We start from the raw sequence: 26,398 nt of genomic DNA on the forward strand, positions 1-26,398 counted from the left end.
ACTGCATCAAATAACGAGAAAAGGCCTAAAAAGTGCAGCGAGAATGTAATAACCAGAGGAGATTGTTATTGTGCAGTTGGCTGCGGAGACCTGCAGAAATAAAGAAACACAGTATATATGCAAGGTGCGAACACGGCCTTACAGACACATAAAGCCCGATGTCATATAGAGAAGATTGTGTAATAACGAGAAAGTTCTATGCTCCGACTGTGAATGGTCACAAATAACCAAGAGGTCCCAACTGTCCCCGATACAGCGGACAGTCCTGTAACAGCGGACAGCCCCCCGGATACGGAGGACAGCCCCCCGGATACGGAGGACAGCCCCCCAGATACGGAGGACAGCCCCCCGGATACGGAGGACAGCCCCCCGGATACGGAGAACAGCCCCCCGGATACGGAGGACAGCCCCCGGATACGGAGAACAGCCCCGGATACGGCGGACAGTCTCCTGGATTTGGGTCTCTGCCATGCAGTCTCGGGCGTCTCCTGAATGCCCCTCACTGCCCTCATGCCCCCTCCGACATCTCCTCCTACTGGGGGAGAGAGAAATTGAAATGTCTGTGTCTGTGGCTGGGGGCGGTAGGCGGGGAAGAGACATTTCCCGGAGCTGAGCAGAGTTTATCCCTCTTTCTATTCTGGGAACCTTTGCAGTTCGGCTTCCAGGACCTGTGATGATGTCACAGTCATGTGATCAATCACATGGGGGAGGAGCAGGATGGGGCTTGTAGGAAGTGAACGGTTTTCTGTGTAGGAAGCGGCCACAGGTAAGAGCTGAATCTGAGGAGAAGTCTACACTGGGGACCGGTAATGAGGGAGCAGGGACTGTGTGATAGAGGGGACAGGACTCAGTCCTGGGGGAAGCACCGGGACTCTACACTGGGGACCGGTAATGAGGGAGCAGGGACTGTGTGATAGAGGGGACAGGACTCAGTCCTGGGGGAAGCACCGGGACTCTACACTGGGGACCGGTAATGAGGGAGCAGGGACTGTGTGATAGAGGGGACAGGACTCAGTCCTGGAGGAAGCACCGGGACTCTACACTGGGGACCAGTAATGAGGGAGCAGGGACTGTGTGATAGAGGGGACAGGACTCAGTCCTGGGGGAAGCACCGGGACTCTACACTGGGGACCAGTAATGAGGGAGCAGGGACTGTGTGATAGAGGGGACAGGACTCAGTCCTGGAGGAAGCACCGGGACTCTACACTGGGGACCGGTAATGAGGGAGCAGGGACTGTGTGATAGAGGGGACAGGACTCAGTCCTGGGGGAAGCACCGGGACTCTACACTGGGGACCGGTAATGAGGGAGCAGGGACTGTGTGATAGAGGGGACAGGACTCAGTCCTGGGGGAAGCACCGGGACTCTACACTGGGGACCGGTAATGAGGGAGCAGGGACTGTGTGATAGAGGGGACAGGACTCAGTCCTGGGGGAAGCACCGGGACTCTACACTGGGGACCGGTAATGAGGGAGCAGGGACTGTGTGATAGAGGGGACAGGACTCAGTCCTGGGGGAAGCACCGGGACTCTACACTGGAGACCGGTAATGAGGGAGCAGGGACTGTGTGATAGAGGGGACAGGACTCAGTCCTGGGGGAAGCACCGGGACTCTACACTGGAGACCGGTAATGAGGGAGCAGGGACTGTGTGATAGAGGGGACAGGACTCAGTCCTGGGGGAAGCATCGGGACTCTGCACTGGAGACCGGTAATGAGGGAGCAGGGACTATGTGATAGAGGGGACAGGACTCAGTCCTGGGGGAAGCACCGGGACTCTGCACTGGAGACCGGTAATGAGGGAGCAGGGACTGTGTGATAGAGGGGACAGGACTCAGTCCTGGGGGAAGCACCGGGACTCTACACTGGGGACCGGTAATGAGGGAGCAGGGACTGTGTGATAGAGGGGACAGGACTCAGTCCTGGGGGGAAGCACCGGGACTCTGCACTGGGGACCGGTAATGAGGGAGCAGGGACTGTGTGATAGAGAGGACAGGACTCAGTCCTGGGGGAAGCACCGGGACTCTACACTGGGGACTGGTAATGAGGGAGCAGGGACTGTGTGATAGAGAGGACAGGACTCAGTCCTGGGGGAAGCACCGGGACTCTACACTGGGGACCGGTAATGAGGGAGCAGGGACTGTGTGATAGAGGGGACAGGACTCAGTCCTGGGGGGAAGCACCAGGACTCTGCACTGGGGACCGGTAATGAGGGAGCAGGGACTGTGTGATAGAGGGGACAGGACTCAGTCCTGGGGGAAGCACTAGGAGTCTGCATTGGTGACCTGTAATGAGGGAGCAGGGACTGTATGATATAGGGGACAGGACTCAGTCCTCAGGGAAATGTTACACGCACGCCGCTAAGTTTATATAGGGCGAGACAGGATTCATGAATTTTTTGGAATCCTGGGGAACCGTTACTCAGGGCGACCATAGGCGGCAACTTCTCTCAGTCACACGATAGATTCATTTGCTGACCAGACACATCTGACTACTCTTTTTCAACAGTTTAACAGTGGAATTTAATCTGAAGCACTGCCAGTGCAATTCAAGGATATTACAGCAACAATCTTCATTACAGTACAGTCTGAGTTTCTTGAGCAACCGGCTCCAGTAACAATATAGTAGTTTCTTCACAAGGCACTGTATTACAGTCTCTTCAGTAGCATAAATCAGCATACATAGTTTTAAGGTTGAAGGAAGACTAAGTCCATCTAGTTCAACCCATAGCCTAACTTGTTGATCCAGAGGAAGGCAAAAAAAAAACCCATGTGGCAAACACTAAGCTCCACATTGGGGAAAAAAATTTCTTCCTGACTCCATACGGCAATCAGACTAGTTCCCTGGATCAACACCCTATCGGGGAATCTAGTATATATAACCTGTAATATTATACTTTTTAAGAATTCATCCATGCCCTTCTTACATTTTAGTAGTGAATCACTCATTACAACATCATGCGGCAGAGAGTTCCATAGTCTCACTGCTCTTACAGTAAATTATTCACTTCTGTGATTATAATTAAACCTTCTTTCCTCCAGACGCAGAAGATGCCCCCTTGTCCCCGTCTCTGGCCTCAGACTAAAAAGGATCAGTAGAAAGGTCTTTGTACTGTCCCCTCATATACTTGTACATAGTAATAAGATCACCCCTAAGCCTTCTTTTTTCCACAGTAAATAACCCCAAGTGTAATAACCTGTCTTGGTATTGCAGACCCCTCAGTCCTCTAATAACCTTGGTCGCTCTTCTCTGCACCCGCTCTAGTTCAGCTAGGTCTTTCTTATACACCGGAGACCAGAACTGTACACAGTATTCTAAGTGTGGTTATGTTCTCCTCATGAGCATCTATGCCTCTTTTAATACATCCCATTATTTTATTTGCCTTTGCAGCAGCTGCCTGACACTGGCCACCAAACGTGAGCTTGTCGTCCACCAATACACCCAGGTCTTTTTCAGTGACAGTTTTGCCCAGTGTTTTACAATTAAGCATATAATTATACATTTTATTTCCTCTGCCCAAGTGCATGTGAGCGAAATACGCTCTCTTCTATGCCTTCCGAACTCGAAATTAATAAGATTTGTTTTACGAGCCTTCGGGAAATCATTACAGCACAGCCTTGTATGGTGTACTAGAAAAGACTTCTGCTTTATTAGCACATGTGGCACTTTAAATAGGGTCAGAGACAAAGGAATAGTTCCCTCTGACCTATGAACCAATAGTAACCTTAGGGGAGTGAATAGTAATGTGAAATCTCACTGCCCATCAGTGTTACCTGATGACCATTAAATAAGAGTGAAAACTAAATGGATACCACAGACAAACAAGATGGATTCTTTTCTCTCACATTTCCCCCCTTTTGTTACCAATTATGGCATCTCAGTAGGTATATAGGAGCTCGCTAGTCGCGTCCTCTGGACTTTCCTACCTACTTCACCTGAGTTCCCTACCTAAACACCTATAATTTTATCACAACAATGGATCTTTTCTTGTCTGGGGTCCATAGTATACAATCAGGGGTTCTGTGACGCGGTTTTCTTACATATAGACCTGAGTAACTTAGGTGTAACATAGATCAGCGCTTTTACGGCTACATACTGTATATCAACAAGTAGAATAATAATAATTGCATACATGTATGTATAATCCCTGAGAGCCCCCACCTAGACCCTTGAACCAATTGGTGGGATTCAGGAAAGAGAATGTTTCTCCCACCACGAGTCCTTGTTTGCGTCATGTTCCTGTAACCACTTATCCCTTATCTCTGGTATCTTCTGTATATCTGTCCTAACCTGGAGATTTCCCATAACGTCGATGTAATGACAACATGCGGAACCGATGATCTGACACATCCCTCCTTCCTTAGCGGTCAAGTAGTCCAGCACTATGGTGTGTTGTCAGTGACTACAATCAGCCGCTTCTGTATTATATTAGATGCATTAAGGACATCAAGCACCTGGAAGATCTGGTCATCTAGATAATCAGTCGCCTCTACCAGCTTATCCTACATCTGCGTTATGAATGGGTAAATTAATACGCTGCTCACAATCTTATTTGCCACCCCCATTTCTACAAAATGAGGTTTACCATTGGGTCTGGGATTGTTGTCTGCAGCTCGTCTGTATAATGTGTGTATAGGGATTGCTTTAACATTTACTCTGGTGTGAGGCACTATAAAGGTTGATGGGATCAGGAAGACCAGTGTGCAGACCCCTGTGAAGTTATTAGGTAACCACTTGTAGGCCTGATGTCCACATACAATGTACAAACTCTCTGGTGCTCCCATAACAGTGTTATTGAATAGCCTAGCAATCCATTTAGACCATAAGGTGAAACTTAATATGTCCATCATTTCTTCCTGATACTGAGTGTCATTTGACATAATACCTGATATCAGTCTTTCCAAGGTGACGTTTACACAGTGAAGCTCAGGATTGAGCGTGGCCTCGACCGCTACACACTGTGTGATGTCAGTAGCAGACCCATTACACTCAAAATACTCAGCTGTAGAGAAAGCGACTTCTCTGGATCTTATCTGGATGCAGCTGCAAGAGGTGAAGTTCAGATAACAGGAGATGTCAACACGACTAGAAGCCCAAGGCATTCCTGTCTGTCTTAGAGGCAGACCACACCTGTTGAACAACACCCACGGCTGAGTCACCCATTCAGCTACAGGCAAACCTACAGCTCTCTCTTTCCGGTTGTTATCTAGCTTAGTGGGAAAAGTGCGGTTATTCAAATAGAACATTTCTTTCAAAGTCACTGGAATGGCTTAATAAGGCATAGTATTAGAGCTCACAGGGCTGTGAGTGCAAATCCAACAGTCTTTTGGTAATGTACTCGTGTCCATGTCTTTTAAAAGTACTTGGTGATGTCTAATAAATTTATTATCCCAGTCATCATTCAGAACCTCATTTAATGTCTTTGCTAGAGGCAATACCACCACTATCCCCATTAGAACTGGCATAAAGGTCATCGTTCTGCTTGTGGAGTGGCTCGTTTATAGTTCCCTCAAACTTCACCAAAGTTGCTGTGGTCAGAAAAACTTGGAATGGCCCATCAAATATTGGATCAAGGCTTTTTCTGACTTGTCTTTTTAGGACCACCCAGTCTCCAGGCTTTGAGATCTCAAAATCTGCTTTGTCCCATACAAACTTATCCTTTTTGCACTGTTTAATTTCAGACTGCAGAGGTATCAGTTTGCTTTCAAGTTTTTTAAGACAGACTTGCCATTGCACTCCTGTTAAACGGGTTAGACAAGTTAGACATTTTGTATTCAATAGTTTTAGTGCTCAGTACCTGAATATCTTCTTTGTCGTTACATTCAGAAAAAAAGGTTGCCGCACCTTCACGTCCTGCTTCAATTCCGTTTGAATGCATATGCTGTCTATCTGGGTCGGCATTTAAATCCTGGTTCTGCTGAGTCTCCATGTCTACGGACATCTGCGTGCACGGATTCAATAAGAAAAGTCCAAATGCACAGGCAACCAGCACTGCAGCGATTCAGTCCTTGTGCAGAGACTCCAGAAGCTCGACCTCATCAGCTGGAGCAATCAATCTTACCATCGGATGCAACTCCCTCCAGAAACAAGTAAGTCACAATTCATACATGAAGAAAGCGAGGTGGCACACTGATGTAATAAAATCTTCTTTTATTCCATTTCCATTAAAAATGCAGGGAAGTGGCACCTTTTGCGGACGACGGCCGTTTCGAGTGTCTATCACGCTTCCACGGGTCCAGGCATATGGTTATGGGGGTGTGCAGGGGTTAAAATACTCCTGACCCCACCCCCTGGACCAAACAGCCATACAAAATGTTACAACAAAAAATACAAAATTAAAAACAATTGTTTTAAAAAAATTTTTTACAAATGATTCATGGAACCATCATAAAACGACTGCCATGTCTAGCTTGTCGTTTAAGCCGAAGGGTCCCTGGGCATTAGTTCGGAGGATCCATTTCGCCTCCCTCTGTAAGAGGATCCTATTGTGGTTTCCTCCCTTGCGTGGCAATTCCACTTTTTCTAATCCTATGAAGCGCATGACTTCAGGATTACCCCTATGCTCAGTGCAGATATGCTCTATTAACCTTTTAGAGCCCTTCCCTGAAGGGTTGAATTGAAATGCTCTCTGAACCGTGTGAACAGGGGTCTAATTGTTTTGCCTATATAGAACCTTCTACACGGGCAAAAAATTGCATAAACCGTGAATTTGGTTCTACATGTAATCAGATCCCTGATCACATGGTGTACCCTTCCAAGTTCTATTTGCCGGGCATTCTCATGAAAATTGCAAAAATTACACGTACCACATTTGTGATTGCCCGTGATTACTGATTTATTTAACCAATTCCTCGCCGAGTTACCCTCTATGCAATTCTTTACAAGCTTGTCTTTCAAATTTGGTCCCCGGCGGTAAGTAATCAATGGGTTTCCCACTCCCACCTGGAAATCCCTGTCTGCAGTGACAAGATGCCAGTTTTTCAGGCTGTCATTCTTCATCTGAAGTGACTGTGGGAAATATGACCCTGTTCTAGCTACTAAACCAAAAAGTACCTCATATGGAGAGAGACCTGTTTTTCTACCTGGAGTGTACGTTATTGAGAAAAGAGCTGGAGGCAAGCATTCGGTCCATGGTTTGCCGGTTTCCTCTTTTGCCTTCTGAATCTTTAACTTTAATGTCTTATTCAGTCTTTCCACCTTCCCACTACTGTGTGGATGGTAAGGTGTGTGTAAAGCCTGATCAATCCCCAAAGACTTTAAGATCTCTCTCATGATCTCTCCAGTGAAATGCGTACCTCTATCCCTTCAGGAACCCCATATCTACATACCACCTCCTTCATGAGTTTTTGAGCAGTAATCTTTGCTGTAGCTTTCTGCACCGGATATGCCTCAGGTCAACCTGAAAAGAGATCAACACACACAAGCACGAACTCATATACTCCTACTCATGGTAGTTGTATATATTCAATCTGCAATCTCTGGAACGGGTAGAGCGGATGAGAGGTGTGTTTCTGTGGGGTCTTCACAGCTTTCCCTACGTTGTTGTGCACACGTCATACAAGACTGTGTGTGCCTGGGTACTGGACCTTGGTACCACCCATACCTTGTCTACCAAAGCACACATAGCTGTTTTAGACAAATCTGTTAGTCCGTGGGTTACCTGGGCCGTCACTGAGTAAAGAGCTCGCGGCAGGCAGAGCTTACTGCCCTTTTTCCACAAACCTTCCTCAGTCAGCTTGGCTCCCTGCGTCTCCCACTCCTTTTCCTGTTGAACTGCCTGTTTCTGCAGGGATTTAAGAATATTAGGAGTGACAGGTGCCACTGAGGTCACGGTCTGTACCGCTCTAGACTCCCAACTCTCAGCCTCTTTGCTGCTTCCTTGGCGGCGGCATCCACACGAGCATTTCCTCTGGCTTCATTGGTGTGAGCTCGAGTATGAGCTTTATTCTCACTATGCCAAGGTTAGTTGGTAACAGGAGAGCCTTCATCAGGGCCCTTACGCTCTCTGTGGTTTTATAGGTTTTTCATGTGACTTTAGGCAAGATCTACTATCTACACACACATTTGGCCATCTTGGCCTTTGCCGCTGTACACGCCTCAGTGAGTGCCTTCAGCTCTGCCTCCTGTGCCGATAGGTGAGGAGGGAGTGGTTCAGCTTTTATTACCTCATGTTGTGTGACCACAGCGTATCCAGTATAGAACCAACCAACATCTTGGCATTTGGATCCATCTACAAAAAAAACTCAAAATTTGCATTAGCAATGGGTTCATTTGAGACATGTTCAAACCCTGCCGTCTCTTGCTACATCAGAGCTACACAATCATGGGGTGTATGTATTTCGGCTATTTCCTCCTCTGTCAGAGAATGTAAAAATAGTCCCTTTTCCCCATCTTTCCCCCCTTTTTGAATCCAATGGCAGAAGCGTAACTGGATTCAAAACTGTACGTCGTTTGAGTTCTACATTTGGGGGAATGAGGAGGACACATTAAAGTCGAAGTTGCTGGGTCATTGAAATGTGCCTAGGATGTACCTGACTGAGGCCACCATGAATGTCATGTTGAGTGTAAAGTGTGACCTTGTAATCAAGAACTATTTCTGTGGCCTTTTCAATCATGTCTTGAGCCTCAGAAATGGCTCTAACACAAGAGGGTGCACCTCTGGCAACAGGATCCAGCATAGCTGAGTAGTAGGCCACTTGTCTTTGTAGTTGTCCGTGGTTTTGGGTAATGCAAGCTGCTATTTTGTGACCTTTCTTTCCTCTGTGAAATGTCTGGTGCATTGTGACATGCCATGTCCTAAGAAGACTACCTTCTGGTGATAAACCTGTGGTTTCTTTTAGAGGACTTACATGCACGTTCTGCTAGGGAACACAAAAGTGAGATAGACGACTCCTGACATGAGACTTGATCAGGACAAAGTAATAAATCGTCCACATACTCTAAACTAAAACATCACAACCTCCAAATATGGAGGAGTCAACAAATTTTAAAAATGAGAAAACATTGCAAAAGTAGACATTATCGCTGAATTTTGAGCACCTTGTGATAGCACTACCCATGTAAATTGTTCATGACCAAGGAAAAATGAAAAATAAATAAATATAGGCAGTCTGGATGCAGAGGCACGGAAAAGAATGCATTGTCTAAGTAAATCGCCATAAAATGCTTTGATGATTTCTCAAAGAAAAACATTAATTGCATACAGACCTGGCTGCCCAGTATCTATTAAGGAAAAAAATAAAAATGTACAAATGTGCCTGGAGTTCATTTTAATTATTGAAATAGAACCTCTAAAATTTGAATTTCTGTCATATTTTTTATCTAGTGGTTTTCAATAATTAGGATAAAGGGAAAAAGTAATTCCCGGCTATCTGCTATGTGAGTGGGGGCTGCTGCATTCCTGTCCCCCCCCCCCCCCCCCACACACACACACCTTTTTCTATGGTAAGGAAAAAAACTTACTCTTTGTTCTGCGAGTTTGGATCAACTCTTATTCCACCCCTTTGGCTACTTGTAACAAATCCTTTGGGTCATTCCCCCTCCACTCTGGGTGCATGTTTTACAAGTCCCTCTCTAATTGATTTCGTTAACCCATCCACAAAAGCATCTCCCAATATACGTATATTAAGAGTGTCCCCTGGTAAATATCCCATATCTGTCCAAGTCATCTGTAAACGGGCAAAACATTTTCCTACAGTCTCATCTTTTTCCTGAGTGATGTCATTTAAAGATATAGATTGTTCTCTCTGTTTTGTCAATGCCCAACGCTGCAACATCTTACAGTAGTCTTCCCCTGACTCTAATGTCTGTAAATATTCTGTTCCAGGTCTGTCAATCAGATAGTCTTTTGACGGTCCTGTCTCTTGCTTTATAAAATGTGCAGTCTACTAATGATTCTAAATCCTGCCATGTACAATTGTATGTATCTGTATCTGTTGAATTTGTCTAGAGAAAGGAACAGGCTTCTCATCAGGGTCAGGAAGTGGTTTCATCATAGCTAACAGTTCACTGGGGCTCCAAGGCTTGTATTCCTTTATAGTCTCCTTGTGAGGGGGGCCATGCCTCATGTGTGAGGAGTACTGGTCATTGGTATGTGAGGGTACTCTCTATCAGTCCTCTCCTCTCACTGCTCTCTTCCCCCTCCCCGTCCCATGTAATTAGCTCTGGGGGAGGAGGTGCATTATCAGCTCCAGCTATCACATGCGTCTTTGTTATAACTGGTAGAATAGGAGCATTTGGGGAATTTAATTTAGATTTAGTTGTCTTGCAATTTGAACAGTTATTTTTCCATCCCAAATACTGTATCTTACATACTGTACATGTCCAACGTCCTGGTCCATTATAAGGAGGAGGTACTGTTAATTCTGTCTCATTAAGTCCATTCAGTCCATTGTTAAAAGCATTCACACAATACTTTTACTTATAGTGGTTTTCTCACACTTTCTGCACTAATTACTTCCAGAGCCAACATTCTTTAACTGCTCAGCCTTCTTCCTGAACACATATGGACCAGACCCCCTGTGAGGAATTTCAGTCATTTCAACATTCTTTTACTATCCGTTATGGCATCCTTGCCTTCACGTTATCTGAACATTCTACTTTTTGCTGTCTTTCCATTGGGTCCATTTACTCGACAAGTTTCCCATACTTGCCTCAAAATCGGTGCTAGCACAATATCAACAATAGGCACAAAGCCACGGGTCCAATAGGCAGGCCACACATGCACACATCCTATTATTCTGTAGTCCGGCACTTAGCCACAGATACTACAATAAACCCAGTAAATGGTCTTTAAGATACCCTTCCTGCTGAGTTAAACAGTCTCCGCAGTCAAACAAGATGCAGCAATTCCAACAATCCTCTAAGTACAAGTACCACAATATCACACTCAAGCACTGATCAGATCACATGCACACAGTTCAAAAAGGCATAGGTAACTCTTCCTAGTTCTTGGACTAGACTATTATTTGCAAAAATAACTCACCCGGATTGGAGGTGAACCAGGTCACAGTAAAAGTGAAATACAATTGTAAGAATAAGCTTCTTACCTTATGCTGCAGCATTTGAATTCACTTTTACTGGAGAGTTCTCCTCACTCTAGATTCGGATGGTATAATGCGCATCTAGTCCCGGGACTTTTCGGCACCAAATTCTGTGAGCGAAATACGCTCTCTTCTATGCCTTCCGAACTCCAAATTAGGCTATGTGCCCACGATGCCGAAATTATCAGGTTTTTTTCCTGAGCGTTTCTGCATCTCCCTGGCAGAAAAAAATGCATGCGGATTGTACATGCGTTTTTCATGCCAGGGACATGCGGAAATGAAGCGTTCTTCACATGCATTTACGCATGCGGGTGTCAAGCGCTATCCAATCGATTTTAGCATCACTTGGAAAGTGCTTGACAACTAGGTCACACTATATAAATCCATGCAAACAGCATGGATTTATATAGTGTGACCCGAGAGAATGGTTAAAAATAAAAAAATTAAACCTATACTTGCCTTCCGATGACCCCCGAGACTTGCTGCGCTCCTGTGCTGGCTGCCGGCAGATCGCGGTGCTCTGTACTGAAGGACCTGCCGTCACATGACTGTGACGTCAGCGCAGGTCCTACAGATCTGCCCGCAAGCACAGAGAAGGAGTCTGGGGGCCGTCGGAAGGTGAATATAATCTTTATTTTTTATTTTATTCTTTTTTTTACAGCTTTTAATGGTACCTGGGTGTGGAGGAGAATCTCCTGTCCTCCACACCCGGGTACCATCCACACATTAGAACGCGCCAATTACGCAAGTACAGATGCAGTCTTGCGGAATTGGCGCGTTCTAATGCAAGTCAATGGCGGCAAAAACGCAGCGCTTGCGCAAAATTAATGGACATTCTGTGGATTTTTGAGCGCAGCACAAACGCTGCGGAAAAATCCGCAGCATGGGCATTGAAAGTGCGGAATTGCATTTGAGACCATGGGGGAAGGTTTACCAAGCGTTTCCCAAGCGTTTGCGCTGCGGAAGTTCCGCAGCGTAAACGCTTGAACAACGCATCGTGGGCACACAGCTTTAATAAGATTTGTTTTACGAGACCTCGGGAAATCAATACAGCACAGCCTTGTATGGTGTACTAGAAAAGACTTTTGCTTTATTAGCACATGTGGCACTTTAAATAGGGTCAGAGACAAAGGAATAGTTCCCTCTGACCTATGAACCAATAGTAACCTTAGGGGAGTGAATAGTAATATGAAACCTCACTGCCCATCAGTGTTACCTGACGACCATTACATAAGAGTGAAAACAAAATGGATACCACAGACAAACAAGATGGATTTTTTTCTCTCACAGTGCATTACCTTACATTTATCCCCATTAAAGCTCATTTGCCATTTATCAGCCCAAGCTTCTAGTTTACATAGATCCTCCTGTAATATAAAATTGTCCTCCTCTGTATTGATTACCCTGCAGAATTTAGTGTCATCTGCAAATATTGAAATACTACTCTGTATGCCCCCTACAAGGTCATTAATAAATATGTTAAAAAGAAGTGGGCCCAATACTGACCCCTGTGGTACCCCACTGTTAACTGTGACCCAGTCTGAGTGTGTTCCGTTAATAACCACCCTTTGTTTCCTAACATTGAGCCAGTTCTTAACCCACATACATATATTTTCCCCTATCCCCATTGTTCTCATTTTATGTATCAACCTTTTGTGTGGAACTGTATCAAAAGCTTTTGAAAAGTCCATATACACAACATCCACTGCATTTCCTTGGTCTAGTCCGGAACTTGCCTCCTCATAAAAGCTGATCAGATTAGTTTGACAGGAACGGTTCCTCGTAAACCCATGTTGATATTGGGTCATGAGGTTATTCCTCTTCAGATACTCTAGTATAGCATCTCTTAGGAAACCCTCCAGGATTTTACCCACAGTAGAGGTTAAGCTTACCGGCCTATAATTTCCAAGTAAAGTTTTTGTCCCCTTTTTGAATATTGGCACCACATTTGCTATACGCCAGTCTTCTGGTACAAACCCTGTTGTTATGGAATCTTTAAAGATTAAAAATAATGGTCTATCTATGACTTTACTTAATTCCTGCAGTACTCGCGGGTGTATCCCATCCGGGCCCGGGGATTTGTCAACTTTAGTGATTTTTAGACGCCGCCGTACTTCCTGCTGGGTTAAGCAAGTGACATTTAATGGAGAATTTTTGTTATCACTGATCATGTTTTCTGTCATGCCATTTTCTTGTGTAAATACTGTTGAAAAAAAATCATTTAGCATATTGGCTTTTTCCTCATCCACCATTTCACCCAGACTATTTTTAAGGGGGCCAACACTATCATTTGTTACTATTTATGTAGTTAAAGAATATTTTGGGATTATTTTTACTTTCTTGGGCAATGAGTCTCTCTGTCTCAATCCTTGCTGCCTTGATTTGGTTTTTACGGAATTTATTTAATTTTCTGTATTTATTTAATACCTCATCACTACCTATTTGCTTTAGTTCTCTAAATGCTTTCTTTTTGTCACTTATTGCCCCCCCTTACAGTTCTATTTAGCTATAGTGGTTTCCTCCACTAGCATTTCTACCATGTTTATTCCCATAGGGTATATATTGTGCACAGGTCCTATTCAGGATGCTAATAAATGTCTCCCATTTGCTTTGTGTAGTTTTATGTCTCAGGATATCGTCCCAGTTTATTGCACTAAGATCATCTCTCAACCGTTGGAAATTTGCCTTCCTGAAATTTAGTGTCCTTGTAACCCCTGTACTACACATCTTATTAAAGGATACATGAAAACTTATTATTTTGTGATCACTATTACCCAAGTGACCCCCCAACTCGTATATTTGATATGCGGTCTGGCCAGTTGGTTAATATTAGGTTTAGCAGTGCCCCCCTTCTTGTTGGGTCCTGAACCAGTTGTGAAAGGTAATTGTCTCTCATAGTTGTCAAAAATCTATTACCTTTGCTTGAACTACAGGTTTCTGTTCCCCAATGTATTTCAGGGTAGTTTAAGTCCCCCATAATAATGACTTCTCTTTGAGTCGCTGCTTCATCTATTTGCTTCATGAGGATATTCTCCACTGCTTCCATTATTTTTGGAGATTTATAACAAACCCCTATCAGTAATTTATTATTTTTTTTCCTCCTCCCCTTATTTCCACCCACAGGGACTCTACATTTTCATTAGATTCACATATATTCTCACGCAAGATGGGTTTTAAGGATGATTTTACATATAAACACCCCCCCCCCCACCTCGCTTGTTTGTACAGTCATTTTCTGAACAGACTATACCCCTGTAAATTAACTGCCCAGTCATGGCTCTCGTCCAGCCATGTCTCAGATATCCCCACCATGTCATAATTATTTTCCAACAAAATTATTTCTGATTCCTCCATTTTGTTGGTGAGGCTTCTGGCATTAGTGTACATGCATTTTATGTATCTCTCTGTACCTCTATTCCTTCTTACTATATTGACTGTTCTAACCCCACCCCAATTTCTTTATTTGTGCTCAGGTCACTATCTGCACTATCTACCCCACCTATAAAATGAATACCCTCCCCCCAATCCCTAGTTTAAACACTCCTCCAACCTTCTAGCCATTTTCTCCCCCAGCACAGCTGCACCCTCCCCATTGAGGTTCAGCCCGTCCATAGCGTAGAACCTGTAGCCAACTGAGAAGTCGGCCCAGTTCTCCAGGAACCCAAACCCCTCCTTCCTACACCAATTCCTGAGCCACTTATTTATCTCCCTAATCTCCCGTTGCCTCTCTGGCGTGGCATGTGGTACAGGCAGTATTTCAGAGAATATCACCTTGGAGGTCCTTGCTTTAAGCTTGCAGCCTAATTCCCTGAAATCATCTTTAACCCCTTTACAACCCAAGGTGGTTTGCACGTTAATGACCAGGCCAATTTTTACAATTCTGACCACTGTCACTTTATGAGGTAATTACTCTGGAACGCTTCAATGGATCCCTATGATTCTGAGATTGTTTTTTCGTGACATATTATACTTCATGATAGTGGTAAAATTTCTTCTATATCACTTGCGTTTATTTGTGAAAAAAAACAGAAATTTGGCGAAAATTGTGAAAATTTAGCAATTTTCCAAATTTGAAATTTTATGCCCTTAAATCAGAGAGATGTGTCACACAAAATAGTTAATAAATAACATTTCTCACATGCCTACTTTACATCAGCACAATTTTGGAACCAAATTTTTTTTTATTGGGGAGCTATAAGGGTTAAAACTTGACCAGAGATTTCTCATTTTTCCAACAAAATCTACAAAACCATTTTTTTAGGGACCACATCATATTTAAAGTCACTCTGAGGGGTCTTTATGACAGAAAATACCCAAAAGTGACACCATTCTAAAAACTGCTCCCCTCAAGGTGCTCAAAACCACATTCAAGAACTTTATTAACCCTTCAGGTGCTTCACAGGAATTTTTGGAATGTGGAAGAAAAAAATGAACATTTAACTTTTTTCACAAAAATGTTACTTTAGACCCAATTTTTTTTATTTTCGCAGGGGTAACAGGAAAAAATGGACCCCAAAATTTGTTGTGCAGTTTCTCCTGAGTAAGCAGATGCCCCATATGTGGGGGAAAACCACTGTTTGGGTGCACGTCAGGGTTCGGAAGGGAAGGAGCGCCATTTTACTTTTTGAATGTAAAATTTGCTTGAATAATTAGCGGACGCCATGTTGCATTTGGGGAGCCCCTGATGTGCCTAAACAGTGGAAACCCCCCACAAGTGACACCATTTTGGAAACTACACTCCTCAGGGAACTTATCTAGATGTGTGGGGAGCACCTTGAACCGCCAAGTCCTTTACAGAAGTTTATAACATGGAGCCGTGAAAATAAAAAAATCAAACTTTTCCACAAAAATGATGTTTTAGCCCCAATTTTTTTATTTTCACAAGGGTAAGAGTAGAAAATGGACCCCAAAAACCTTTGTGCAATTTCTCCTGAGTACGCCAATACCCCATATGTGGGGAAAATACAGTGTTTGGGCGCACGGCAGAGTTCAGAAGGGAAGGAGCACTGTGTGACTTTTTGAACGCAAAATCGTCTGGAATCGAGAGCGGACGCCATGTCGCGTTTGGAGAGCCCCTGATGTGCCTAAATAGTTGAAACCCCCCACAAGTGACCCCATTTTGGAAATTACACCCCTCAAGGATTTTATCAAGGGGTATAATGAACATTTTGAACCCAGAGGTATGACACAGAAGTTGATGACATTAGGTCATCATATTGAATAAGTTGTCATTAGTCTTGAGCGCAAGTGCTCGCTACTTGAGTTTGCATCGGGTACTCAGGTATGCACCATGTATCACGGGTGCTCAAGTGAAATGCTCGAGTCCCCGCCCGCATGTTTCACGGTTATTAGACACCCCAAAAAAAACATGCGGTGATTGCTCGTGCATGGCAGGCAATCCCCGTGAGGTTTTTTTGGCCGCGAAGCATATGGGGTGGAGACTCGAGCACCCGCGATACTCAATGCATAACCGAGCACCCGATGCAAACTCAGGTAGCGAGCACTTGCGTTCAACACTAGTTGCCATATCGTCATCTTTTTTTTTTTTTTTTTAGTTTTGAAAAAAAAAAAAAACCCTAACCCCAATCCTAACATTAGCACAACCCTAACCCCAACCCCAGCCCTAGTGTTTATTTTTTACGCCGTTCCTAGTACGGTATAAGTGATTAGACGACCTTATTCTTCGGGTCGGTGCGACTACAGAGATACCAGAATGATATCGGGTTTTTATGATTGACAGCTGTCACACACTAAAAGACACATATTTTCTAAAATCTAGTTTTTGCATCGCCATATTTTGCGAGCTATAATTTTTTTATATTTTGGCCGACAGAGTCATGTGATGGCTTGTTTTTTGCGGGATGAGTTGACGTTTTTATTGGTGCCATTTTCAGGCACGTGACATTGTTTGATCGCTTTCTATTCCAGCTTTTGGGAGGCAGAATAAACAAAAACCAACAATTCAGGAATTGGTTTTTTTTTTACATTTTTTTTATTCTACTCCGCGTGTGGTAAAATTGATAAGGCAGCTTTATTCTTCGGGTCAGTACGTTTACAGCGGTACCACATTTATATTGTTTTTCTATGTTTTGGCGCTTTTACACAATAAAAGCTATTTTATAGAAAAAATTATTTTTTTGCATCGCTTTATTCTGAGAGCTATAACTTTTTGATTTTTCGGATGATGGAGCTGTATGGTGGCTTGTTTTCAGCGGTACCAATTTTATTTATATTCGTCTTTTTGATCGCGTGTTATTCCATTTTTTGTTTGGCGGTATGATGATAAAGCTTTGTTTTTTGCTTCGTTTTTTATTTAATTTTTTTACCGTGTTTACTGAAGGGATTAACTAGTGGGACAGTTTTATAGGTCAGGTCGTTATGGACGCGGCGATACCAAATATGTGTGCTTTTATTGTTTGTCATTTTTCATAATATTTATTGATGGGTACGTTATATTTTTATTTTTGGTGGATTATTTATTTATTTTTTTAAAATATTTTTTCAATTTTTAAAAAAAAATTTTATTTTTTTTTTTACTTTGTCCCACTCTGGGACTTTCACTTTTTTTATTCTGATCGCCTGCATAGCATAGGGATGGAGCACCATCCCTGTGCCATGCAGGCAGTCAGCGCTGCACAGTGAGAAGATTGTTTGGTCATGCACTGCGCATGACCAAACAATCTTCCTGCTGTCTGGTGACCCGGATGTTGTCATGACGACATCGGGTCGTCATGGCAACACCCGGGAAGCTGTGGCAGACAGCGCTGGAGGCCGGAAGAGGATGTGAGTATTGCGATCACCTCTCCTTAGCCACTGCAATGCTGCGATCGACTTCTATCGCAGCTTTGCGGGCGTTAATGTGCCGGGAGCGGTGCGGGACCGCTCCCTGCACATAGTACCGGGTGTCAGCTGTGACAATCAGCTGACACCCGGCGGCGATCGCGTCCGCACAGCCTGTGTGCGCGCGCGATCGCGATGACGTACTAATACGGGTCAGGCTCTTAAGTCCCAGGGCACAGACGCGTATTAGTACGTCATGGGCTTTAAAGGGGTTAAGGACTTTCCACCTACCTCTAACTTTGTCATTTGTGCCAATGTGCACCATGACCACTGGGTCCTCACCAGCCCCTCCCAGTAATCTGTCAACCCGATCAGCGATGTGGCGGACTCGAGCGCCAGGTAGGCAGCACACTGTTCGATGATCCCTGTCTTTGTGACAGATTGCCCTATCTGTTCCCCTAATAATTGAGTCCCCCACTACCAACACCTGCCTGGCCTTCCCTGCTCTCCTATTTTCCCCCTTACTGGAGCTTACACTCCTCTGGCTTTCAGAGGACATGCCTTGCTGCAGCAGTGTTGCCCCTGTACTGACACTGCCCTCATCTGCCAACTTTGCAAACTTATTGGGGTGTACCAGATCAGGACTAGCCTCCCTGGCACTCTTCCCTCTACCCCCTTCTAACTGTCACTCAGCTAGCTGCCTCACTGTCCTGAAGCTCCCTACTACCACCCTCCCCCACATCTACCCCAGTGAGCAGCTGCTCAGTGAGTAGCAGACTCCTTTCCATATTGTCAATGGAGCTCTGTGTTGCCAGCTGCTCATTTAGATCCAGTACCTGGGCTTCCAAACGCACAGCATGCTCACATCTCGCACAGCAGTATGCACCCATGACCGTCTGTTCAAGGATTGCATACATGTGGGAAGATGCACACTGGATAGCCTTGTCAATAATGGAGCTCATTTCCTAATGGGGATTGCACTAGACAGAAATGTTAAGTAAAAAGAAATATAAAGAATTAATAAAATACAGACAGCAATTCAGTCCAAATTCCTCCCTTCCAAACTCCCTGAATCCAAAGTCACTGAAAAAACAAGTCACACACTTACTTCCGTTTGCACTTACGCTCCGGTCACAGTCAGCTAAGGAAGAAGATTTAAAGAGTTTTTTTGTTTTTTTTTCCCCTTCAGTAATCCAACCTACAGCTCAAATGCACTTCCAAAGGACAGCATAGATTAGATCTCTTAGCAGCACACTTCTATGCCTACACAACCACAGGCTTTTCCTACACAAGGACACAATAGTACACAGCATTCTTTATCCTGCATGGAGATGGAGGGGGGAGGGTTTGAGGAGGGAGATGATCCTTGTGATACAATTCCTTGCTCTGCTAAAACACTCCCTGTCTCCTGTGATTGTGTTAACCCCTCTAGTTGCTGGATGCTTCTGAAACACAACACTTCCTGTCTCCTATGCTTGTGTTATTTGTAACAGTTGCTGGATGTTTTTGAAGCAACAACACTACTTCTGCATGTCACACTCTTCCCTCCTTTTTGAATGTCATTCGCTTAATTGGTCAATCTGACCAATTCTGAGACAGTGGTGAAAGTTGAGTAACTTTATATACACAAGTTGGCATAACATTTTTTAACATTTATAACAACCTATTCTACGACCTTTTTCTTGTAGTACTCCTGGAAGAAATAAACAATTAACACAATTAGCGTCTCTTCAGCTGGAGCTTTTCTTATGTCTTCAACCAGCTCTCTTTCACTAGGCCTTAACAATTCTTTGTTTCTACAAAGTTTTTTAAGGAAAATCAAAGCATGAAAACAAGTCTTTCCACCAGGCAACATCTTCCATACTGCCTCTCGGTGGTGAATACCACTCCAGGGGGCTTACCTGGTCCGTAGGCAGAGATACCTGTTTCCAGTCGACAGTCCTTGGCACTTGACTCGGTTCACCAAGTGTCTCAAACGTCAGCATCACGGGCCTCCTCACTTCTCGAGCCGACATCCTCCTGGTGGGTTGTTCCTCAGATACCACGGGTTCTTCGGTCACAGGAGTTTCTTCTGCCACACTCATTTCCCGTGCTTCCTCAGATGCACTTGGAGCTGCTTCTGTAAGTTCCTGTACTTCTCCTTAATCACCTGTTTCCGCACAGTCTGGTAATTCCGTTCCTCCTGAGTGTCGATCGGTCTCTTCAGGTACCGGTGTTCGATCATCATATCTGAATTGGACTTCATCTGTACTCCTTGGTACAAACTCTGGAGCCTCGGGACTTAGTTCACTCTCCTGAGGATGGTACATCCCTCTCCTTGCCAGTCCGAGAAATACAACGGTGTGCTCTTCATCGGAACTTTCAAGGTCACTATCCACCACCGGAGCTTCAATCTGTGGTGGTCTCTTAGTCGATCTCTGTCGATGTTGGTCTGCTTCTGGGAAGTCTTGTTGTGGTGGGAGATTATCACAGTGTTGTAATAAATTCCGATGGACTATTCTGGTTTTCTTTTCCCCTCTTTCCAATCGGATTTCATACACTGGACTGTCATCGACTTTCCTCTTTACAACCACATACCCCTTGTCTTCCCAGTACGGACAAAGTTTTCCATGACCACATTTCTCACATACGTTCTTGACTAGCACCCGGCTTCCCGGTGCCAATTCTGCTCCATAACCTTTTCGATCATAGTACTCCTTACTCTTGCTCTGTCCTTGCGTAACACTTTGGACACTATGTTGTATGCCTCTGCCATCCGTTCCTTCCATTTCCGAACGTACTTCGGATACTTTCTGTAAGTCTCTGACACCGGAGTATCGAACATGATGTCGATTGGCAGTCTTGGCGATCGTCCATACAATAGGAAGAAGGGTGAGTAACCCGTTGCATCGCTCTTTGTACAGTTATAGGCATGTACCACTTTTGACAAAGAACTCTTCCAGTCTTTCTTCTCGTAAGCTATTAAAGTGCGCAACATTGACAATAATGTCCGGTTAAAATGTTCCACTTGTCCATCATTACCCTCTGCGTGATAGGGTGTTTTGTGGGATCTCTGAATTCTACAGTACTTTCCTAGCTTGGCAAAGAGCTGGTTCTCAAATTCTCTTCCTTGGTTGTGGTGTAACCCCGTAGGGAACCCAAGCCTCAAAGCAAAATCATTGAAGATGTTCTCTGCTGCTGTTCGACCCGCTTTATTGATGGTGGCATATGCTTGAGCAAATCGAGTAAAATGGTCCATAACCACCAAGATGTATTCGTAACCACCCTTGCACGTCTCGAGATCTAGAAAGTCTATTGAGACCATCTCAAACAGATACGTAGTTTGGATGTTGCCCATAGGTGCCCGGGTTGATGTGTTGGGACATTTACCTTTCAGACAGCCACACTCCCTGGTCACGTACCTCTCAATATCTCTGCATGTACGGCCAGAAGAAACGTTCACGAATCAAGTTGGTTGTCCTTTCCACTCCCAGGTGTCCCATGTTTTCATGGAGTTCTTTGAAGACCAACCTACGGAATACTCTGGATAGTACCAACTGTCGGTTTTGTCCTCCTTTACGATACAGGATACCGTCTTCACTGAGGTAGAGCTTCGTCCATTCTTTAACTAAAACAGATACTGCTGGTGACTCATTATCTCTCTCCCGTTTACTTTGAAAACTGATTTTGGTCCACATAAAGTAGCATTCTACCAATTATCTGATTTTCCCCTTGTGCTCTACGGATTTTTCCTTTTCATATTTGTTGAATGGACAGGGGGTGATCTTGTTCTCTCGCTTTTATGGTCGTTTCCACCATCAACAGACACCACAATGGTGTGTCTTCCTCTTAATAAGCTTGCACTGCTTGGGTAGTGCTCTCAATTGCTTCCAGACTGAGCATTCTTGTATGAACTCCTCAGGTTCTAGTGGCATTCTCGACAATCTGTCAGCATCCACATTGCAATTTCCTGGCCTGTACTTGATGCTGAAATTGAAGTCAGCTAGTTCAGCGAACCATCTCTGACCAGTTGCATTCAGTTTGGCTCTCAATTTTCCATCTTGATGCTTGATACAGGGCAGCTCCCAGTCCAACTTAAGAAGCGTCACAGTGAAGAAAAAATGCTAAATTGAAATCAGGATATCCCAAAATGGGTGGTTTTACCAGGTAGTCTACTAGCTCTTCCAATACCTCCTGGTGGTCTGATGTCCAGAGAATGGGCTGCTGGGACGAAACGGCATTGTTTATTTTAAGCCCGGTCCTACTCGCGTTCTTCTTTTTCTCCGTGGGTGTTGTTGACTCTGTCGTCCCCCCCCCAAGAGGAGGTTTTGCGGGGCGGCAATCCTGGAGAAGTTCTGAACGTAAGTATAGTAGGCGAGGAATCCTAAGATCTGCCTCAACTCCTCGACAGTAGAGGGCTGCTTGTCTTTTAAGGCCAGTACCAGAGCGATTTCTGCTGAGTCCATGGTATATCCTTCTCCGGACACAATTTTCCCTAGAAATCGGACTTGCCTTTTGAACAGTTCACACTTCTTTGGGGTCAACTTAATTCCATGTTGTTGATACCGCTGTAATACGGTCCTCACGTGTTCAACATGCTCCCGGAAGGTTTGGCTTTGTACCACATTGTCATCCAAGTACGGCTGGCAGATATCGTCCCTCAATCCTTCTAAACATGTCTCCATGCTCCTCTGCAATTCTGCTGGAGCTGAACTGAGCCCAAACGATATGCGCATCCATTCGTATAACCCCCACGGTGTGATGAATGCTGTCAAAGGTCTACTGGACTCTACAACAAACCCTTGATGGTATGCTTTACCCTGATCGAGGACAGAGAATCAGGTACTTCCTGATATGCTGGATAGCCTATCTTGAATCTTTGGGTGCCGATCAGGTACTGACTCTCTGTTTAGTTCCCGTTAATCACAGCAGAGTCTCAACGTACCGTCCTTCTTCCTAAAACAAACGACAGGATAACTTTTACTTTTGGACCCAACCTCTGTTGATTAGATCTTGTAAATACTCTTTCACTTCACGGTGTAATGGTTTTGGCACAGACATGTAACTTTTCGTGTCTTTCAAATTGATTTTCAACTGCAACAATGAGATACAGCCTATATCAGAGTCATCTTTGGAGAATGCATGACACTCTTCTCTCAGCATCTGTTTTGCTGCCGCTCGATCTTCAGCACACAAGTGCCCTGAGGTGGGTCGTGCAATTTCCTCACCTGGGCAACTCCTTTTCCTTGGTGGGGAGACTGAATTCATGGTAGACCCCTGGGCGGGTCTCACACTGGCTGGATATACCTTTTTAACGGTCTCAATGTGACCTAACATAGTCATTGGGTCACGTCTAATTTTGTGTTTCGTAGTATTCATCACCGGTACTGTCAATCGAGCAAACCCACCAGTAGGAATCATAAGCACAGTCTCACCTTGAACTAGGCCTTCCGTAAGTTCTGAGGAGTCTTTTGGCATGAACAGTCTTTTCTGGACTTTTCTTCCCTGTTCTGCCCGGACTCCACACCTCACCCCCACCATTTGGTTTGCAGGGAGGATGGTTGGCCGCCAGTCTACCTTGACTTCTTTTAGGTCCATTGTATTCTGTACTTTCTTTACTCTATGAATCACATTTTCCGCCATGGCGTTGGGTATGGCAAGTGATGTGGTAATTGCATCCACCACCAGCATCCCTGACTTATGTTTCGTGATGACCTCACTAATTACATTATAACCCAGGATAGGATCCTCTGCCACATTCTGATCACTGGTCACGAGAAAAGGTACCAAAAACTCAATGGTGTTGCTGTTCTTCATGGCCCTCATTTGAAAAGTCACTTCCACCCAGCCTATGAAAGGGATTTCAGTCTGGTTGACAGCTTTGCCGTGGAGTTCCACTGGTCCTAAGAGTTCTTTTGTGACCAAAGGCAGGTATGTGGCAGGTAGCGCCTTCTCCATTCTTCATTTAAAAGGCTCACTTGGGCTCCTGTGTTCCACAGTGCTTTTACCAGGAGTCCATCTAGCTGGCACTGTATAAAGCCCCTTTCACCGATGAGGCTATCTTAACTGACCGAGGAATCTTCCTCCCAGGAGTACATTACTTGACCTCCGCAGTGGGCATTAAGTAACTGATGCCCCTGTCTCTCTTGCAGCTATTGTAGACTGGAACACACATAGGGATAGTACTGACGCAGCCGTTATACCTCATGTGCCGTTCTGGGGTTTGATGAGATTTGGATTTGCTTCTGGGGCCTTCTCCGTGTCGCGGTTACCAGTCGCCCTGCACTGGCAACCTCCTGTCTTTTAACCCAAACGACCATGACCATTGGCATTCCTTAGCATAATGTCCTTCCTCACCACATCTTAGACAGTGGACACATGCCGTACTCTGATTTGATGAACGTCACGCTTCACAAGCCGGGTATCTTCTGTTTTGGAACCCACTCCTGGGTCTGAAGGATACAGGTTCTGGCCTGGAACGAATCAACTTTTTCACCTTAATCAACTCTGCTCGCAATTCGTTCTCCTATTACTTCCTCCCAGTCAGCACTGTCGGTCCTCTCTTTTGTTGGTGATGTAAGGTTCCCTCTCGGAGGTGGCACTGGAGGGTCTCCAAGATGATCTTTGGACTGGCCACCGGGGGGTCTTCAACTTCAGCTGGCTCATTTTGGTGATTTTAGGAGCAGAGCCTTTCTTTAACTTCTGTTCGCTCTTTGACTACAAACTAGCTGCCTCATTCATTTTTTCAGTTAGGATTTTGTCCAGAATGCCAGGATCTTCTAAGTACTGTTTCAGCTGCAACTTGATGTCTTTGCTGATTAACCCTGTTCCCAATGATCTTAAGAACTTCTTCTGGATTAGTCCAGCATCAAACTGCTCCTCCGCTTCTACATCTCTGGATGCAAACAGTCTATCCTTCAGTTCAATTGCTCTGAACAAGAAACTTTGGGGTGATTCATTATTTTTCTGTGAGAGGTTGAGTTGGTGGAACAATTCTGAAGTACTCTCTTCTTTATAGTGCCCTTTTAAAATCATCTTCAGTTGTTGCAAGGTCAATTGACTCTTCATTTCTAGCATACTACCGAGGTTCAGTCCTGGGCTAATCGCTTTCACCACCCCCTCAACTATCTCATCTCGCTGGCAGCCTTTCTGTAAGCCTGCATCGATCTGGTGCAACAAGTTCATATAAGACAGTTTCTCTTTCTGTTCACACTCTCCAATCTGTCCCAGGATCTTGAATTCTTTCCTTATGGTGATTTGTGATGTTAGAGAGGACTGTCTACCTGATTTATCTAACCCGGGTAAAGGTTCTGTTTGAGTCTGTCACCCGTTCAGAGGTTTTGGTTGATTGTTGCAGGGCTGTTGTTAGGGCTTTGAATTGTTCTTTCAATTCCTGTAGTTCTGTCTGTGAACGGAGATTCCCGCTTTTGGTATTTGGTGCCACCCCTCCATCCTCCAACTTCAACTTCAACCTGGTTAGAAATTGTGTTAGCTCCTGGAGGAACGTCCCCATGACGTCTTCAGCTTCTTTCTCACCCAGTTCATCTATTTTTGCATTAATGGCAGCTAACAGTTGAGTGTGGTCGTGTGCTTTAGAAATCTGTTCTTCTGACTTCTTTATATGTTCTGCTACTGTTCTACAATTCTTCACAGGTTAACTGAAGAAGCAGCTCACTAATTCTGTCCATTTGTATTTCCACATCCATTGCTGCTAGTGAGTTTTCTTTAGGGCTGGTGTAGCAGAGTTGAATTGAGGTGCTGTGTTGCTGTGTTTTTCCAGACACTTTTCCACTTATCCCTCTACACGCTAATTCCCACTCAGGATTCCCAGTACGGGCCACCAATGTTACACACACTCCGCTAGGTTCAGATAGGGTGAGCCGGGTTTCATGAAATCTTTGGAATCCTGGGGGAACCTTTACTCAGGGCGACCATAGGCTGCAGCTTCTCTCAGGCACACGATAGATTCACTTGCTGACCAGACACATCTGATGAGTCTTTTTCAACAATTTAACAGTGGAATTTAATCTGAAGCACGGCCAGTGCAATTCAGGCATATTACATCAACAATCTTCATTACAGTACAGTCTGAATTTCTTGAGCAACCGGCTCCAGTAACAATACAGTAGTTTCTTCACAAGGCACAGTATTACAGTCTCTTCAGTAGCATAATTCAGCATAGATTAGATCTCTTAGCAGCACACTTCTATGCATACACAACCACAGGCTTTTCCTTCACAAGGACACATTAGTACACAGCATTCTTTATCCTGCATGGAGATGGAGGGGGGAGGGTTTGATGAGGGAGATGATACTTGTGATACAATTTCTTCCAGTCCTTATCTTTCTGCTGGATAATACTCTGCACTGTTAGTTCAGGAAGTTTATCTGACCTGTATTTAGTTTCTCTCCTGATCTGAATCCTGTTCAGTTGCCTTCTGTCAGATCCAGATAACACACCACCTTTCTCTTTGGCTTCAGCCAAACTACAATATCAAGTTCCCCACAATCCCCATGGGGCTCTGCTAAAACGCCCCCTGTCTCCTGTGCTTGTGTTATTTGTAACAGTTGTTGGATGCTTTTGAATCAACAGCACTTCA

The 26,398-nt window shown here is 44.6% G+C and overlaps 1 protein-coding gene across 3 annotated transcripts in view; it reads left to right on the forward strand.

Annotated features, from left to right (window-relative positions):
* Nucleotides 1–459: 459 nt before the first annotated feature.
* Nucleotides 460–26,398, forward strand: part of LOC141270743 (uncharacterized) — a 93,783-nt gene continuing 67,844 nt past the window's right edge. Inside the window, exons 1-3 of one of the 3 annotated variants that reach the window (XM_073680845.1) lie at nt 460–766; nt 3,039–3,099; nt 5,824–6,086. Coding sequence is in view for 1 of the 3 variants with exons in the window: in XM_073680847.1 (XP_073536948.1) it covers nt 6,065–6,086 (22 nt within the window). In the remaining 2 variants the exon portion in view is untranslated. The remainder of the gene's footprint in view (nt 767–3,038; nt 3,100–5,823; nt 6,087–26,398) is intronic. The other 2 variants (XM_073680847.1, XM_073680846.1) reach the window with 2 other exon arrangements.

The sequence above is a fragment of the Phyllobates terribilis genome, unplaced genomic scaffold (genome assembly GCF_046119375.1).
Source record: "Phyllobates terribilis strain yellow unplaced genomic scaffold, ASM4611937v1 Scaffold_5__5_contigs__length_657084704, whole genome shotgun sequence".
NCBI classification, from domain to species: Eukaryota; Metazoa; Chordata; class Amphibia; order Anura; family Dendrobatidae; genus Phyllobates; species Phyllobates terribilis.